The 18,234-nt window shown below is 36.4% G+C and overlaps 1 protein-coding gene across 17 annotated transcripts in view; it reads left to right on the forward strand.

Moving 5' to 3' along the window:
• para (sodium voltage-gated channel paralytic) overlaps positions 1-18,022 on the forward strand; it is a 92,841-nt gene extending 74,819 nt beyond the window's left edge. For 6 of the 17 annotated variants that reach the window (XM_089859822.1, XM_089859821.1, XM_089859826.1 and 3 more), the window contains 17 exons: positions 1,426-1,599; positions 1,707-1,882; positions 1,958-2,132; positions 2,404-2,565; positions 3,255-3,459; positions 3,764-3,891; positions 3,983-4,166; positions 4,403-4,683; positions 4,754-4,927; positions 5,599-5,721; positions 6,503-6,625; positions 10,116-10,379; positions 10,458-10,511; positions 10,654-10,791; positions 12,851-12,958; positions 13,056-13,326; positions 13,466-18,022. In XM_089859822.1, coding sequence (XP_089715948.1) covers positions 1,426-1,599; positions 1,707-1,882; positions 1,958-2,132; positions 2,404-2,565; positions 3,255-3,459; positions 3,764-3,891; positions 3,983-4,166; positions 4,403-4,683; positions 4,754-4,927; positions 5,599-5,721; positions 6,503-6,625; positions 10,116-10,379; positions 10,458-10,511; positions 10,654-10,791; positions 12,851-12,958; positions 13,056-13,326; positions 13,466-14,520 — 3,795 coding nt within the window. In that variant the 3' untranslated portion in view covers positions 14,521-18,022. The remainder of the gene's footprint in view (positions 1-1,425; positions 1,600-1,706; positions 1,883-1,957; positions 2,133-2,403; positions 2,566-3,254; positions 3,460-3,763; positions 3,892-3,982; positions 4,167-4,402; positions 4,684-4,753; positions 4,928-5,598; positions 5,722-6,502; positions 6,626-10,115; positions 10,380-10,457; positions 10,512-10,653; positions 10,792-12,850; positions 12,959-13,055; positions 13,327-13,465) is intronic. The other 11 variants (XM_089859824.1, XM_089859828.1, XM_089859830.1 and 8 more) reach the window with 8 other exon arrangements.
• The last annotated feature ends 212 nt before the right edge of the window (positions 18,023-18,234 follow it).

Raw genomic sequence — 18,234 nt, forward strand, 5'->3', positions numbered from 1 at the left:
AAAACGAAAAAAAGGTCTGGATTCTACTTTGTGGGCCACTTTTTTTCCAGCCTCGTTTGTGGGAGGAAAGTTTATGACTACATTACGTAATACTAAATAATACACCCGATTTTTAAAAGGGTTTAGTCAAGCTTAGACGAGAATTTAGATATTATTGGTTTTTGGTCGCGACGATTTAATGTATCAAAAGTGGCGAATTTTTAAAAATAAACGAGACGCTACAAATAGAATACGCATGCGTTAAGGGTATAACTAAACGGATTCACTTTCAAGTGTGCTTACTTCGAAACGATAGAATGTTAGAAGATTATTTTGATTACTTATTTTATTAATTTCATTTATATTTTTTGGATTAAAAAAATTAAATGATTTTTGCATATATTTTTTTTCACTATTTTCATTCATTTTTATCGAGTTATTTCTCAAATTATGTAAGTTATTTTGAAGAAATAATAGTATTTTTAAATTTGAAACTTCACGGGATGGCTTCTATCAAGAGCAAATAGAAGATTTGGGAACTTTCAACGATTTTCCCTCAGGCATTGTCGCCATATTGGGCAACATATAAACGACCCATAGCCCAAGGATTTCTATTCACGCGTTCTCAGTTCTTCTATGGGTTCTTGATTCTCTTAAGTTTCTATACTATTTCGGAGTCATGTCGCTTGATCATGAATTTATGATTATATACTTCAAAATGCACGTTTTTAAAAAACAAACATTTTCACAACGCATGGCCCATATGGTATTAAAAATATAATTTCTATAGATAAAATCTAATTTACGAAGAAACCATACCGAAAATAAAATCATATACTTAAAAACTGTTACGAAAGTCATTTTTGCAACAATTATGGAGCTATTCATCTTAAAGAGGAGTATATCGAAATATAAAAAAGGTGCTTCAACCTAAGTAATAATGTTGTGGGAACATTACTCCTAAGCCTTTTCTCGCTTATAACTAGTTTAAAAATGGTTAAAAAATGATTTTCCGAACATGATTCGTAAACAATTCGTGTCGTTCCACTTTGCTTTTTCGTTATTATTTTGGTTACTTAATCCGTAGTATATATCGGTATTTACCGAAGTTTATCGGTATATTTTGGAAATTTTGAATGATGGACGAAATTTTTAGTGTTCTTGAAAGAGCCCAAGTGGGTGTACCTTCAGAGCCGGACATTACTTTTTGTCACAATGTTTTTAAGGCCGTCCGTCCATCGTGTTTTGCTATTATGGTCGGAGAAGAAAGACTTAATAATTCGACTCCCGCCTACAATTTTTGTCTCGTTGTCGAAAGGAAGAGAAAATAATTCTTTTTTGTCTCGAAGTAATAGTTCCGTACGATCAAAACTATATTCGAAAAACAAAACGTTTAGCGGTATTTTTCGACGCAGCTCGAAGGTGCTAAAGCTTTTGGCCTTGTAGTTCTTTACAGCCACCTTTGCCATCGAAGCCGGACTGAAACTATTCGCAATGAGCCCAAAATTCTATTTTCGGGAAGGGTGGAACATTTTCGATTTCCTCATTGTGGCCTTGTCGCTTTTGGAGCTCAGTCTAGAGAACGTCTCAGGGTTATCCGTTTTAAGATCTTTTCGATTGGTAAGACCAACCCTCTGACTCCGAAACCCTTTTGTTCGCGGTTCAACGTCTCTATTTTGGAGCCTGATTCCGTTGAAACTAACCTTTAATCCGTTCTCCTTTGACAGCTTCGAGTATTTAAATTGGCAAAGTCCTGGCCAACACTCAATTTGCTCATTTCTATTATGGGGAAAACTGTCGGAGCGCTAGGAAATTTAACCTTCGTTTTGGGTATTATCATCTTTATTTTCGCCGTCATGGGTATGCAACTGTTTGGGAAAAACTATGAAACATTCCAAGAAAAGTAAGAACTTCCGACTTTTAACGACGCCTATGTACTCCTTTACTAAGTTCTCTCTCTCTCTCGTATCATTAACAGGTTTCCAGACGGAGCAATGCCTCGCTGGAACTTCAAAGACTTCATGCATTCCTTCATGATAGTGTTTCGTGTCTTGTGCGGAGAATGGATAGAATCCATGTGGGATTGTATGGTAGTGAATGGCGGTGTTTGTATTCCTTTCTTTTTAGCCACCGTTGTTATCGGCAATTTAGTGGTAAGTCTCCCTTTAACAATATTATTTTCCAAGTCTTGTCAGGTTAAAAGAAGATGGTCAACCATCAAGTTATTTGTTACACCCGAAGTTCCATCTTTTAATAGCCTGGCAGACGCGGAAGCTACTTAAAGATATAGCTCTTAGTGTAACCACAAAACGGCATAGTGTGGTGCTGCTAAGTGGCTTTAGCTTTAATTTGCCTTAAGTTCCAGCGTGATCTTAGGTTAATTTCCATCCTGGTCCATTTTCCTCCTTTCTTACTCATAAACAGGTGCTGAACCTTTTCCTCGCCTTGCTCTTGTCCTCATTCGGTGCCTCAAACTTGTCCGCACCCACGGGAGACGGTGGGGATACGAAGAAATTGCAAGAAGCCGTAGATAGATTTAACAGAGCCGGCAGGTTCATCAAGAGCAATGTCCTTTGGTTTTTGAAAGTGAGTATTCAATTTGAAAAGGCTCGACCAATGCCGAATCCGTCTTCTCGCGCTTCTCAAGAGATCTATTTCCGTACGAGTACCCCTTCGACAAACGGAATCTCATTGGTCGGGCATTCGCTTCTAGCTATAGCTTTTCGTTCTTGGTTTTCATTAGCTTCTGAACCTCTCGAAATGACCGCCGAGTCTTTAACTCAAACTCTTCAGTCGTTTCGATATTTCCTTTACCCTTTAAAATTACTCCGATGACGTATGTAAAGACCCAGGTTGCAGAGCACTGTCAAGTGGGCGGCGATAATATATTTAAAGAGAAAAAAATAACAAAAACAGCCAAATATTTCATCATAACACCTTTTTCAAAATTTTAGAGCTAAAAAGCTTCGCTTTCTTTCTTCACATTTTCAAATTCTCGCTTTCTATTATTTGATCACATTATTATTATTATTATTATGGAAAAACCATGCTTATTTTATCTCGCCGCAGCTCATTTTTAAATATTAAATAATGTTTAACTCATCAAATGGCCAGGGTTTTGAAATCTTAAATTTTGGCTGCGCTTTAAATAATTATCAAAGAATAATTGAATTAAGTAAAACGACAATAAAACGTCGAGCTTTGCGTCTGCCGCTGCCTCTCGTGCAACGCAAAATCTTCCTGGTGGACGAGATATTAACTGTTACACCATTTAGCTGTTCACTCGACAGAGTCTTCGTTCCAAAGCCCGTAACCAAATCGGTGATCAAAACACGGACATTCGCGATGATATGGACGACAACATGATCGGCGGGGAAATCATCATGGATGGCCAGGTGCCCATGAGGGAGAAGAACAGTCCCAAGGAGATCACCGACATGGACGTGGTGGTCAGCGACGGGCTAGAAATCGCCTTCCAAGGTTTGTCCCATCTTCCGTTAGGGAGCTTTCAGTCCCAGCCACGTAGCGTCCCAGCGTTCTTAACCACGTGTACCAATAATCGACGAATCTTTTCCGTGGCCTTACTGGTCGTATCTGGCTTACTGGTCACCCGGTGAAAGTTGTCTTTCATGCCAGTTGACGTTCTTCGCGGCATAACCTGGCACACCAACTTTGTCTTTGGCGCGCCTAAGATGTCATATTCCAACTGAAAGCACTCTAAAGATGACGTGGTTTTTTTGACTTCACGTAGCTGATTATCTTTTGTTTCCATCCCCGTTTGCAGCCAGCGAAGGAAAAGCGGTAAAGATGCAACTGGCCAACAACACAAAGCCCGTGGTGAATTCCATTAAAGTGGGTGCCAAAATAGAGCCACCGAAAGATAAACCGATAGAGATGGATAACAAGGACAGGGTAAGGATAGCTCCGACGGCCTTCGCGCCGCGTCTATTTTTTTAAAAAAAGACTGTGTTTCCGACTGACCAACGTTGGCATTTCGTAACAGGAATGGGAGATTTATGGCAATAAAATAAACCCTCAGAAAGAAGACGATTCCTTCAGTAACAAGTCAGCCAGCAGTACCAAGGAAAAAAGTAAACCGTCCAAGGATAACAGTCAAATTTCTCTGCAAGGAGGCAGCGAAGAGGAGAAGAAAGACGCCAGTAAGGAGGATTTAGAAATTAAAGACGGTGAGTCGGTGAGACCACCCGCGAACGCTCGCCTTCCGCTATCCGGGACGTCCAGCCCCCCTATATCCGCAAATAAGATGGATAACGAAGGGAAGGGGGCGCGGCCTTCCTCGAACGGGAATCGGGCGGCGGAGGGCACGTCCCGTGAGAAAGATAACGAGCATCTTGGTTGTTTCTTTTTCTTCCTTCTTTTGTTATTCCCTTCCTTAATTCCTTCCCCGCCTCGATCGAAACAGACGAAGTTCCTCCGTACCCGGACGACGTTCCAAACCCCGACATGGAAGACGTAGAGACGGACAAGATGGAGACGACGACCGCCGACGTCATCATATCGGAGTATCCACCGGATTGTTGTCCCGACATGTGCTACGTGAAATTCCCTTGCTGTGCCGCCGACGATTCCGAAGGCTGGAGACTCACTTTCAGAGAGATGAGACGAAAGAGCTTTAAACTAGTCGAAAATAAATATTTTGAAACATTAGTCATCACTTTGATTCTCATCAGCAGTTTAGCACTGGTAAGTTCCGCCACATCCATCGGTGTAGTGACTTTGAATCAACAACAAACGTTGTTTGTACTTTCGGCAGGCCTTGGAAGACGTCAATTTGAAACACCGGCCGCTTTTAAAATCTATACTAACATATATGGACAAAGTCTTCACGGTCATCTTCTGGTTCGAAATGCTGCTCAAGTGGTTAGCATTCGGCTTTAAAAACTACTTCACGAACGCCTGGTGTTGGCTGGATTTCGTGATTGTACTGGTAAGTTCGAAATGTCCCTTTTTCCATTATTTCGACTCCCTCTCTCTCTTTTTTTATCCTCTTAACTTCAACGGCGCTGTTACGACTTGAAACAAACGCGAATTGCGTCCCACTAATATACGTAACTTAGTATAGAAAGTAAGTAGAAAGTTTCCCGAGATAGTTAGTGCTATTGCCGAGCGTGATTTAACATTTGTTTCTCTCTCTCTCCGCCTTTCGTAACTCGAACTTAAATTTAACTCTTCAGACTACCGGTCCGAGTCTTCCTTCTCTCATTACGATCCGTTCCTTTATTCTATGTTAACGGAAGCTGTCTAAGTCTTTCTTCGAGCCTACAGACTACCCCTTCATAAAATATTTAACTCTATTTTACTTTTAAAGTACTTTATCTCTCGAACTTTTTAACCTTTCTAGCTTAGCATTGTTTCTCCGTGCACGGAGAAACGTTATATTTTTCTTCCACGCGGTGGTTAAGGATCACCTTGGTGTCCCTATTTCACACGCGGTTGCTATGAAATACGGAACAAATCGGGCTGATCTTTAGCCATCGCGTTGTCCAAGCAGGTAACACCGAGGAGAATTTTCTTTCTGACGCCCTTTTTCTTTCTCTATTTCCTCATGTCTTCTCCGTTTATCCTTCGACTCACGACTGGTCCTCGCCTCACCTATAGGTATCCCTCTTTAACCTGGCTGTCGGTTACATGGGCTTTGGCAACATTCCCGCCTTTAAAACTATGCGAACCCTCCGTGCCCTTCGCCCGCTTCGGGCGCTTTCACGTTTGGAGGGAATGAGAGTAAGTACAGATTAGTCGCGCCAAAGAAAAAGTAAACAAAGCGTGACGCGCGCCAGTGAGAGATAAAACATGAAACCAGAGGCCAATATCGAAACGAGAACCAAACGGTTCGGAGAAGTAAAATAACGCGTCGCGACTATAGCGTTATGATAGGAGAAAAAGAGTACTGACCCCTTGGTGTGCCCCTCAAGTAAAATATCAAAAAATATATCAGAGTCTTCTACACCGAGCGTCTCGAATTATCGCACTCAATATTGCATTATCAGTGTACCTTAATGTTCGAGAGTGCATGGCTTTCATAAGTTTCGTCCAGTTATTTAAAAAAGAGGTGTTGGCTATGGCCAGTAGTAAGCTTGACAGTCCTAAGTATAAATTTCCCATCCCTCGTACTAAATGTTTGTCGATCGGTTCTGGGGCGACACGCGCCCTACCGGACTTTGCAAAACGGGCCAAGGGTGTATGACGTCGCGCCAGGACCGAACCGAGGAATTAACAGGAGGACGACCAACGTGGGAACCCTCTTCAAGATCGTCGGAGACACGGCGGAGTTTCACGCGCAATTAACCCCAAAACTCCGTATAATATAATCAATTAGAGTTGTCGATGATTTTTCCCATTCCCATTTCAGCTCTTTCCTAGTAAACTCATTCACGCACTATTGAGCGTTTCCCTAATTTACGCCCGCCATTCCTCACTCATCACACACAAACACTCTCTCTCTCTCTTCCCATTCTCTCGTTCTTTGTAAGTAGTCGTTCAAATAGTTGCTTATCCTCATCAGGTTTCTGTGATCAATATGGTGGCCACAGAGATGGGGGTAGGGAAAATCCAGGCCTTCAAGACAATGAGAACCCTCCGAGCCCTTCGCCCTTTAAGGGCCCTTTCGCGCTTCCAAGGCATGAGGGTAAGATTTAGTTCGGACCCTCCGGCTTCGCTTATTAGTAGCCTTAGTATTATTATATATTTAGGAACAGCACATAGCCTGCTCATCCATTGCTCCAATATGTATATAGTCGGCATTTTCAAGCATCCAAAATGATATAATATCGCTTCGTGGCTTTATCATCGCTAAATACTTTAGAGCAATAAGTAGATACAAAGCAAACGCCATTAATGGAGTAACCTTATGACGTCATGCCATGAATCAGACTAACAGTAAACATGTTTGCGTATTGTCAAGGTTAATCCACAGATAAGAGCTTAATAGTTGGAGCAGTGGGTTCTGGGATAGATTTCCCCCATTTCTTTCTTACATTTAAAAGAACAATTGCTTGCTTTTTCTATCAGCAACCAACGAGGTTGAACGGTGGACAAACGAAATAATCAAAAGCAATTATCCTCCATTCAGCCTCGATATAAATACGCACTCTTTCGATATACATTTCGCGAGGGCACAGTGTCGTAAAATTATGGCTTATTAAATTCTGCTAAGAAAGAAGCAGCTTTAAAAATTGACTGTCGTTGCGTTGAACATTAAGTCTTAGATGAATGTATTGCTTCGATCATTTTTGCTACTTGAGATATTAAATTAGACAAATCTGAACTAAACAAAAGAGAAAAAAAATTATAAGCTACATTAGTTAAAAGGCACATTAAGAAATTGTTATGAAATATATATATATCTATATAATAACACGATCCATATATATTGACGCTAAAAAACAAAAGATAACTCATTGTCTTTATAATTTCGTTGGTATATTATAATTTTATCATTTTTAACGCCTTTAGTTTTTTGTGACATTGTGAATATTTCAAATATGTTTCATTGCCTTTATATATATATCATGGCCCCGTTTTAATCATTGTCATTTTGGGCACCTTGAATTGCACGATCTTACCCTAAAACCATTTTTATCTTTATCTTAATCATTCCTACTCTCGGGTCAAGGTAAGGTTATCCCCAAACGCCCTGACCAAACCCTTTTTATAAAATTTCCTCATTTATCAAAAAAGCCGATAACTAATTCCAACTACTATACGTCGAAAAGGTAAGCGCGGTCTAACCCTTTTTACTCCTTTACTCGTTTTAGCCAAATTTCCAGACCTTCTTATTACGTCAATATATTAATATTACTGAATGCCGCTAACACATAGCATGCTTTACCTAATTGCCTAACAACTCGAGGGTCAGGTTACTCCAATTACACATTTGATCAAATAAATCACGATTAATAAGGTGTGTAGTTATTAAGATTGCGAAATTACAATCTTATTATTCCGGAGAAATCGAGATTAGATTATGAATGATTAAACTAATTATAAAAGATTATCATTCAAATTTCGGGCTTAATTCAAGATTAAATTGTAATTTATTAATCCGAATGATTAACCTGATCTCTCGCTAAATTAAGCTAAGAGGTAGACATTACGATTAACGCTATAAGGAGTAAGATGTGGCAAGAATTTATCATCAGAGCTTCGTTTGACACATTTCTTAAAGCGATTAAAATTACTCAGCGTAATGTCTACCATTTGGCAAAAAACTTAACCATAAAATCCTAACCTTTAACCTCCGAATGCTTTTTGTCGCTTCAATCGACACTTACAAAAAAACAAATTAAAATAATTTTTTATCTTGCCTAGCCCCCTTACCCCTCTTTTACAAAAAAATAACCCGTACCTAGTTAGAGCGTAGCTTAGAAACTTTTTGTAAGATTTCTTCAAAGATTAATAATGCACATTTTGATACTTAAAAATATCTACTTTAACTAAATTCCTCTTCAAAAAAATATTAAAGTAATGAAACTTCATAAAAAAAAACATGAAATCCGAATGCGCACCAATTTCATATAACCTCTGGTTTGACTACTATTTTTAAATCTCATAATTTTTATCCTCTGGCATGTAATAAAAAAAATACAATGGGAAAATTTACGAGAAAAAAAAATTCGCAGATTTTTCGCAAAAAAACCGTTTTTTGAAATATTTTGAAATAAGCCATGGTCAAAGGTTTTTTCCAATAGTTTTTTATATAAATTTTTTTGTCTTTGACCATCGCTAAGCTAAGATCCGGGTGCGATTTTCAAAACTAAGAGGAACACGCATCTTGAATGGTTAATTAGATAATTAAAATTAATTACTGTGTCACCAAATCAGAATATTCTTTTGATTTTAAAGCAAAAAAAAAGAAAAAAAAATAATTGACGTTCCCCTTGGTTTTGAAAAGCAATTTTTGTAAGATCGGAACAAATACATAAAGATCTGTACCTTTTTTTTTAAAAAAAAAAGAGAAAAACTTAACTCCGAATCTATTCTTTATAAACTATGTCTGCATGACCAAGCATTGACCCCTTTTATTCCCACGATTTTATCAAAATAGTCTATGACATAATCTTAACGTATAAATTGGGTATAAACGCAAGAAACACGTAAGTTGACTACGTGAAAAATCCCAATTAACTTTAAATAAAAAAAATTATTTGAAAAAAAAAATACTTAAAAATATATACACCCCGATTTTGAATGCATGAAAATGGACTGAACGTTTTCTATACTCCCTCTTTCATCAATTTCTCTTAATTTTAAATTTTCTTCTTCAATTTTATTTTCTTTAAATTTCATTTCCTTTCGAAAACGTCTTTCCTTGTTTAAATTCTTATTCATTCATTCTTCGATATAACATATCTATCTCAATATAAACTGTTATTCTTTATTTTAAAACATTTTATAAAACACAAACAACGCCATATTCAATACACTCTTTAATATAAAATGGTCAAAAAATAATAGCGTGTATATCGTTAGGTTGTAAACATTATATCCCTTAAATAGAGGGTGAAATTTATAATTTATTCAAAATATTTTTGCCAAAAAATAATGTAAACGGATCAATTAAGACATTGCAATGAAAATCTCTAAGAAGTTCTCACGCGATAGCAAACTCATATAACGGTCACTTGTCTAGAGATAGAGTAGTAACGAGAAAGAGATACACAACTGGACTGGGCGTATCACTTCCTCCCAATCTAATTGCTTTGTCCAGTGGATGAATTTACCTAAATAACAGACCTTTTCGATGTAAAAAAGGGGTAGGCAGCCCTCAGTATCTGGATATACAAGGGGGTTGATACATTGCCGTCTCTGCGCACTCTCATGATACAAAGAGACTACAAAAAGCGATATGGAATGCAGAGTTTTATCACCGTGTCTTTCCCTCTTAGTTAAACATCGAAATGGTCTATTAGGGTTATTTTTGGGCAAAAACCAGATATTTTTCACCCTCTACTGAAATATTTCTCGCGAAATGGGTATATTCGGGGTTGATCTTAATATTTTCTTCGCGTATTTTGTTTATGATTAGTGTTATTTTTGTTTAAACGATTATTTTCGTGTTTTTTTTTAGTAAAATGTTTCGATCATATTTAAAGCTGGCTAATCTCCCCCTTGTCTAGGTGGTGGTCAACGCCTTGGTCCAAGCCATCCCGGCCATTTTCAACGTCCTCTTAGTTTGTCTTATATTTTGGCTAATTTTCTCCATCATGGGAGTACAGATGTTTAGTGGAAAGTATTATCGCTGTGTAGATCATAAAGGCGTGCGCGTTAACGCCACGTACGTCGTAGACAAGAGACAGTGTCTCTTACAAAATTTATCTTGGGTCAATCCTGACATTAACTTCGACAACGTACTGAACGCTTATTTGTCACTGTTTCAAGTGGTAAGTTTTCCCAAACTTCCATCTGGAAGACCGGCTTAAAGTATGGGCAAATGACTTAAGACGGGTTGTTCCCACTAGGCCACGTTCAAAGGTTGGATCGACATTATGAACAACGCAATCGACTCGAAAGGGGTGAGTTTCCTACAACCTTGGGATAATCACTCTTGGAGAGGAATGTACCACTCTTTAACTGTCCTCGAGTGGTTAGCCTAAGAATTAAAGCAATGTACAACTTGTGATGTAGACTAATTTGAATTTCTTTTGTCGAGCGCAGAAAGACGACCAACCCGACGACGAAGTGAACATTTATATGTACTTGTACTTCGTCTTTTTCATCATCTTTGGGTCTTTCTTCACCCTGAACCTGTTTATTGGAGTCATCATTGACAATTTCAACGAACAGAAGAAAAAGATAAGAATTCAAAACTAAAACTTAATATTTTCTTTGTTGTGTTATGGGTTGGACGAATTATTATGTCTGTATCGAGTAGGCCTATAACACCGGGCGTAATTTCTTCATTTAGATACAAAAGGGTTGGTCGAATTCAGGCATATTAAATTATTTTAGATGACAGGCCTACTGTCAATCGGTTCCTTGGTAGGCAGACTTTTGAAAGCTTTTAAGTCAGCAGGCCGGGGGGGGGGGTTCTCATGATCCGATTATTGATTGAATTTTATTACGCTTTTGTAATTTGTGTATTTTTTCTCTGTCGTTTTCTTGTCGAGCCAGTGTTAACTAACTATTTTCAGGTGTATCAGCAATGTTTAAGAGAGTATTAACAGAAAAGGGGTTGAAACAAATATTTCAAATAATAATTCGTATTTTCCCTGCGATTTTCCATGACTTTCCGTGACCGAATGTTTCTTTTCGATGATCAAGGTTAGAGTGCTCAGAGTTCTTCCTTATCTAGATTGATTTACCGTATCTAGATAATTAATTATCTTGATTAAAATTAATTAGCTAGCCGTTTTTCTTTATCTATCTTTCTTTCTGTCTTTATTAGACAACTTTTTACTATATATTTCTCAATTTCACTTTTTTACTCTTTATCTTTGATCTAGTTAGTCTTTTTACTCTTTCTTCTTCTTTTGGTTCACTCTTTTTCTCGTCACGGACTCAGTCGCGTTTCTCGCGAATCGGTCTTGACGTTGAAATCGCGTTTTAAAAAGCCACAAGTACACGACCACGCACGCGCCTCACCACAAAACCGCATAAATAACACGTTAAAGACAAAACCCTACATATCCTTCCACTCTCCTTAAAACCTAAGCAAATCCTTTCTTAAAACATTCCAAGGAATGCCACACTCTCCATCTACGTACCGTTATGCGCTTTAGAAGCCATAGTCCGATTCTAATACCGTAACCGAAATTCCTTCCTTGCCGAATTTTTCCATGAAAATCGCCAGACTAAAATTCAATTTCATTTTATAATCAAAGATTTAACATAAAATTAATCTTTGATTATTAAAAATTATCTGGAACTAGATTACAAGACCTTTAATAGAAACTTTGAGCTTGAAGATTGTCACGTGTTAGCAAAGGTTTCAGGACTAAAACTCTTTAAATTGATATTGGCAATTGGGTAATTCAATTCTGAATTGAAATTCAATTTTTTCTAAAAACATTACGTTTAAATAATAGAAGTTACAGATATAATAATATTAAGAAATTGAACTTTATCCTCGCAAATTATTAGCTTCCATCCCTTTACCAACATCCTTACTTAGCCCTAAATCATTTTAAATCTTTTTATGATTATAACATTTATTTTTATCTCTTCTCTCCGAATAAACCATCCACTTCCATCCACGATCCAGGACCTACGTAATTACGTTCCCTCGAGTACAAAAATAGGTCCCGGTAAAAAACAGGGTCCGCAAGTACCAAAGGTGAAAAGTCCAAAATGGTGGTGTCAATGTGGAGGCTTACTTAAAAATGTGTTTGATGTTGTCAAATGTCGAGTCCTTGTATTTATTATAATTAATATAATAATAATAATATAAGAATAAGCGAGGTGACAAAATGAAAGCCATATTTAACGTAAAAGAATCCCGCGTAATTTCTGACCATGATCGGTGATGATAGGAAGACAAAAGGCGCGTGAATCGCGAATTATAGAAATCCTTTTATTATTGCACCATTTTTGTACCGAAATAGCATGTATACCACAACGCAGACTAAATTTACTCACTAGAGTACTTTACAATTTTATCGGAAAGCATCGGCTTTCCTTTAACACGCATTAATAGCACTCGATGTTCGTGAATGAGGTTATTCAGTTTTAAAAGTTACAGTAACTTGAACGGTTTAAGATAGTTTATTATTATTATACGATGATAGGACGCATTTTGTTATTACCAATTTTGATATAGTTTGAATTAATAGTTCTTTACGTTCGAATCTGGTTTGACGAAAGATAATTTATTCGAGAACAAATCGAACTAACTGTCGTTGTCTTAATTATCCACGCAGGGGGTTCACTCGAGATGTTTATGACGGAAGATCAAAAGAAATACTACAACGCCATGAAGAAAATGGGTTCGAAGAAACCGGTGAAAGCCATTCCAAGACCCAGGGTAAAAATTAAAATTTAATCGGATAGCTGACACGGATATAGTTGTTTGTTGGCTGGGGGGTTTCAAAGGGGCTCTTTGGTTGTTTTTCGCGCTATAGTTCAAGCTTCAAGCTGTGGTGTTCGACTTAACGACGAACAAGAAATTCGATATGGCAATCATGTTATTTATCGGACTGAACATGTTGATCATGGCTATGGATCACTACAATATGACAAAAACTTTCGACTTAGTCTTAGAAAGATTGAATATCTTCTTCATCGCCATTTTTACTGCCGAGTGCGTGCTCAAAATCTTTGCTCTTCGCTGGTATTATTTCAAGGATCCATGGAGTATGTTTGATTTCGTGGTCGTAGTGCTATCCATATTAGGTAAGTGATTTTTCTGGCGACGCGGTCAGTAAATTATCTAGTTAAATATCACTAATCACCGTCATCTTTTGTTACTATTCCATGTTGGGCCTTCTCCTTTTCGAACGCTGACGTTGATGGTGTTAATCGCGTATTATAGGTGTCGTGCTCAAAGACTTAATCGCCGCATACTTCGTGTCTCCCACTTTGCTTCGAGTCGTCCGCGTGGTGAAAGTAGGCCGTGTCCTTCGTTTGGTCAAAGGCGCGAGAGGAATTCGGACCTTGCTATTCGCTCTGGCCATGTCGCTACCCGCCCTCTTCAATATCTGCCTTCTGCTCTTTCTCGTCATGTTCATCTACGCCATCTTTGGCATGTCCTTCTTCATGAACGTGAAGCACTTTGCCGGCATTGACGAAAACTTCAACTTCGAGACGTTCGGCCAATCGATGATCATCCTTTTTCAAATGTCGACGTCTGCCGGCTGGGACGGGGTTCTTGCCCCCATCATGAACGAGAAAGACTGCTTGTTGCCAAGCGAAGATCAAGAAGGAAACTGCGGTAGTCGCGGCATAGCCGTGGCATACTTGATCTCGTACCTGATTATTAGTTTCTTGATCATTATCAACATGTATATCGCCGTCATTTTGGAGAACTACAGTCAAGCCACGGAAGACGTACAGGAAGGCTTGACCGACGACGACTACGACATGTATTACGAGATCTGGCAAAGGTTTGATCCTAATGGTACACAGTTCATTAAATACGTGGTGCTGACCGAATTTCTGAACGGGTTGGAGGAGCCGCTTCAGATCGAGAAACCGAACAAGTACAAAATCGTTTCGATGGACATTCCGATCTGCAAGGGTGACCTGGTCTTCTGCGTCGACATCTTGGACGCCTTGACCAAAGACTTCTTCGCCCGTAAAGGCCACGTTATAGAGGAGACGGCCGAATTGGCCGAAGTATCGCCACACGCGGACGTGCCTGGATATGAGCCGATCAGCAGCACATTATGGCGACAACGAGAAGAATATTGCGCGAGAGTTATTCAACAAGCCTGGCGCCGCTACAAGGGGCGCCAGCGAGGCAGCGAGCCCAAGCAGCAACAGACTGCCATCGTCGTCGAGAGCGACGGCCACATTACCAAGAACGGACACAAAGTTGTCATTCATTCGAGATCCCCCAGCGTAACTAGTCGCTCCACGGACGTGTGATAACGAACGCTGGATAGGGTCCCGATAAAAAACGCTACACCCGTTCGCCTAATACCGACTAACAAATAAGTAACAAATATATAAATAAATATATATATATATATATAAATTATAATATAACCAAACGCTTCGGGGGTGCCGCCGCCGCCGCCGCAGCCAACCAACCGTGGCTGTCCGTCAGTCTAGCCGCAAGGCGACGACGACCACCAAAACAAAACAAAAAAACAACCAATCAGCACGCTGGCAGGATACGTATAACGGGAAATAAAAAACAGAAAACTAACAAAAACAAAACCGCTAACAATACCCGCATCAAGTGTATATTTTTATATATTCCTTATGCTGGGGATTGAGTACCGGTATGCTTGATGCCGCGCACCCGTACTCGGTTGAAAACAAAACAAAGCAGCGCTCTCTATTGTTATTTTTCTAAAAGTCATTGGTTGAATTAATTGCCTATTTACACCGAATATGTAAATATGCAAAATAAGGGAAAAAAAATACAAAAACCTCATGTTAACTCTAGCACAGATAAACAAATCGTCAATTTCGAAAAAAAATAACTAGTTCTATTTACCAAAAAAACGACATTAGTTGCTTTCCTTCTAATAAGGGTGCAAAAAACAAAACGCATGAGAAATCTTTGGGTGCTAAATAAGTATTTAAAAAAAACGAAAACGTTTTAAACTGGGTTTGATATAATACGCCTATCACTTAAGTTTAAAACAAAATGTAAAAAATAAATAAATAATTGGGGATAGGGGGGTTTTCCGGTCAGACGCTTACGTTAGATAAATAAATAAATAAATAAATAAATAAATAATAAATAAATAAATATAAAAATTGCTTTTTTTACCATAAAATAAAAAAAATGAATATACATGTATAAGAGTCCCTGGAAACTAGAGGGGATGTACAATTTCTTACACATATGCACAAAAAAAGATGATTAAAAAACAAAGTTCCCTATGTTTATTGTTGCTAGATAAACACGAAAATACGTTAGTATAAGAATTATAGGTGCGAGGGAGAGAGAGAAAAAATTTAAATAAAAATCTAGAAGAATCGTTCAAGCAGGAACGTCCGAGATAAAAAATATACTTGTTAAAAAAATTGTTGGCTCCTGCTTTTAGGAGAAAATTATAAAAAACAAATTAATGCATCGACTTTAAAAATTAAAAAAAGGGGAATTAAAAATACTGATCTATATAGACTACATTCCAATTATAAAAATTCCATTTTTTTACGTCAATAGGAAGCCTCATTTTTAATAATAATAATAAAAAGAAAACAAAGAGGTTAAAAGTTGCACCTAATTTAGAATTTCCGTTACGAATATTTGTTACTATTAAATAAATTTTAAATATTTAAAAAAAGGAAAAAGAAAATAATTAATAATTAAAAAGTGTTAAACAAAAAATCCTAAAAGAAAACCTAGGGTTTAATCGAGCATTTTTTAGTACGTTATCAAAAGAAAAAAAATAAATTAATAGTTCCCACGTTTGAAAGGTGAATAAATTAATAAGAAAAAAAAACGGTATTTAGAAAAATTTAGCTTAATTAATAAAATAAAAATACTACGGAGATATGTAAAGGAGAATGTATAAGAACTTGTTGGAAAGTGCACACACACCCCTATTTAAGAAATAATATTATAAAAAAAAAACAAGTGTTTAGTCAAATTGTTTAAAAAGATTTAAAAAAATGCAAAAAAAAAATAAAATAAATCTACTTTCGTATTATAAAAAAAAAAAGAAATTTAAGAAAAATTAAAATACAAAAGACGGCTGCAGCGCATAATGAAGGGGGGACGCATTTCCTCGCGAGTGAGTTTTCAAATTAAAAAGGAAAGGGGAATATAATAATAAAATAATAAGAAAAATTCGGACAAAAAAAATTAAAAATTAAGTTAAAAGACTAAAATAAAAAATCTCCCTCTTTGCCAGTGGTATAAACAAAAACACACACAAAAAAATTATATTTAAAAAATAAAAACTGTACTTCTGTTAAAAAGAAGATTATAAACCCCCCAAAATACAAAAACTCGTGATTCATGTGCTTATCGCAAGTGTTTAAGAAGAAAAAACTTAAGAATTATTAATGAGGTAATGAATTTAAAACAAAAAAAACCAAAAAAAAATAAATTAATTAATTCCCCGAAACTAATTTCATTCAAATTTGTAAAAGCCGATTAAAAAAAAATTATATATATATAAATAAATAAAAAATATATATATATAGCTTCTGGGCCGACTAGTAAAAAAAAATAAAAATAAACAAAAAGCTAAATTTTTAAAAATCCACCATTGTATTAAAAATAAACGAATTTAAACAAAAAAAAATAAAACAACCAAAAATGTACTATTTCTACACCTTGCTAAATGTACAGCACTTGTTAAAGGCTTGTTGAAATCCAAAAAAAAAACTAAATTAAAATTAATTAATAATTATAAACCCGTTTAAAAGAAGTAAAAAAAAAAATACTAAAAAAAAACAAAAAATGGGGTTATAAGAAAGCATTCGCTGGTTAGATAAAAAAAAACAAAACGGCTTGATAACATTATCAAAAATAATTACTTCAGCTGATAATTCTTAACAAAAAATAAATCACGAGGAATGGTATTATAAAGTCTTGATGTGCGCGCCGCGCTGAGATATATATATAAAAAAAAACTTGGAGAAATTTTTTAATTTGTCACGTGCCTTTATAAGTTTTTTCGAAAAAACAAAAAAACAACCGCTATTTAAAATAAAAAAAATGAGGGATGTATCATTGTAGCTTAAAAAAATGCGTACCAAAATAATACTCATCTTTCAGTACATGTATAACTACATGTATCATGACATAGAATTCACATTATATATATTATCTAAGAAAGCACAAACTATGTGATTTCGACGCTCAGACTTCCGCGCGTATATAAATAAAAAAATTACAAAAAATAGGGGGGCGGGAAAGACGCATCCCCAGTTTCTTTTCCCACCCCCCCAAAAATAAAAAAAATAAATAAAAAAAAATCAGGAGTCTTTAACTGCTTTTAATTTCGAGGCTCAACTTTTTGCAACTAAGTTGATTTTTTGAACAAAAAAATTATTACATTACTATGCATGGCCAGACTAATTTGGCAGGTAGTTTAAAAAAAAATAATGAATAAAAAAAACCAAAAAAAAATAAAATAAAAAACCAATCACCAGGTGTTTTTTCTAGTATTCTATTTTCTCTGACAAAAAAAAACACGAAAACACTAAAAAAATTAAAAAGTCCCCCCCAAAAAAAATTTAAGTGAAATTTAAAACAAATCGACAGCAAAAAATGGAATTTAAATAAAAAGAAGAAATAAATTTTTCGCCATTAATTCATAGCAAATTAACAAAAAAAAACCGTGCTATATTAGTAAATTCAGCAAAACAAAATGCAAAAAAAAAATAATAAATAAAAAAAACGAAAGGCCAAAAACTCCTAAAAGATATAACTAGTGCATTCACTAGCTTAAAAAAATAATATAGAAAAATATTAGAGTTAAAAAAAATAAAAACAAAGCATTGCATAAAAAAATTTGTGCTGCCGTAAACTAAACAAAAAAAATATTATCCGCCATTAATTAACTTATAGGTTCCGTTGATATATATTTCGAGGAAAAAAATTAAAAGAGAAAAATGAAAATATAAAACTAGTTAGCCAGAATCCATAGATGACAGCGTTTTCGCCAAAAA

The sequence above is a fragment of the Phalangium opilio genome, unplaced genomic scaffold, assembly GCF_054372755.1.
Source record: "Phalangium opilio isolate 3A_F unplaced genomic scaffold, DU_Popi_V2 ptg000344l_1, whole genome shotgun sequence".
In the NCBI taxonomy this organism is placed as follows: domain Eukaryota; kingdom Metazoa; phylum Arthropoda; class Arachnida; order Opiliones; family Phalangiidae; genus Phalangium; species Phalangium opilio.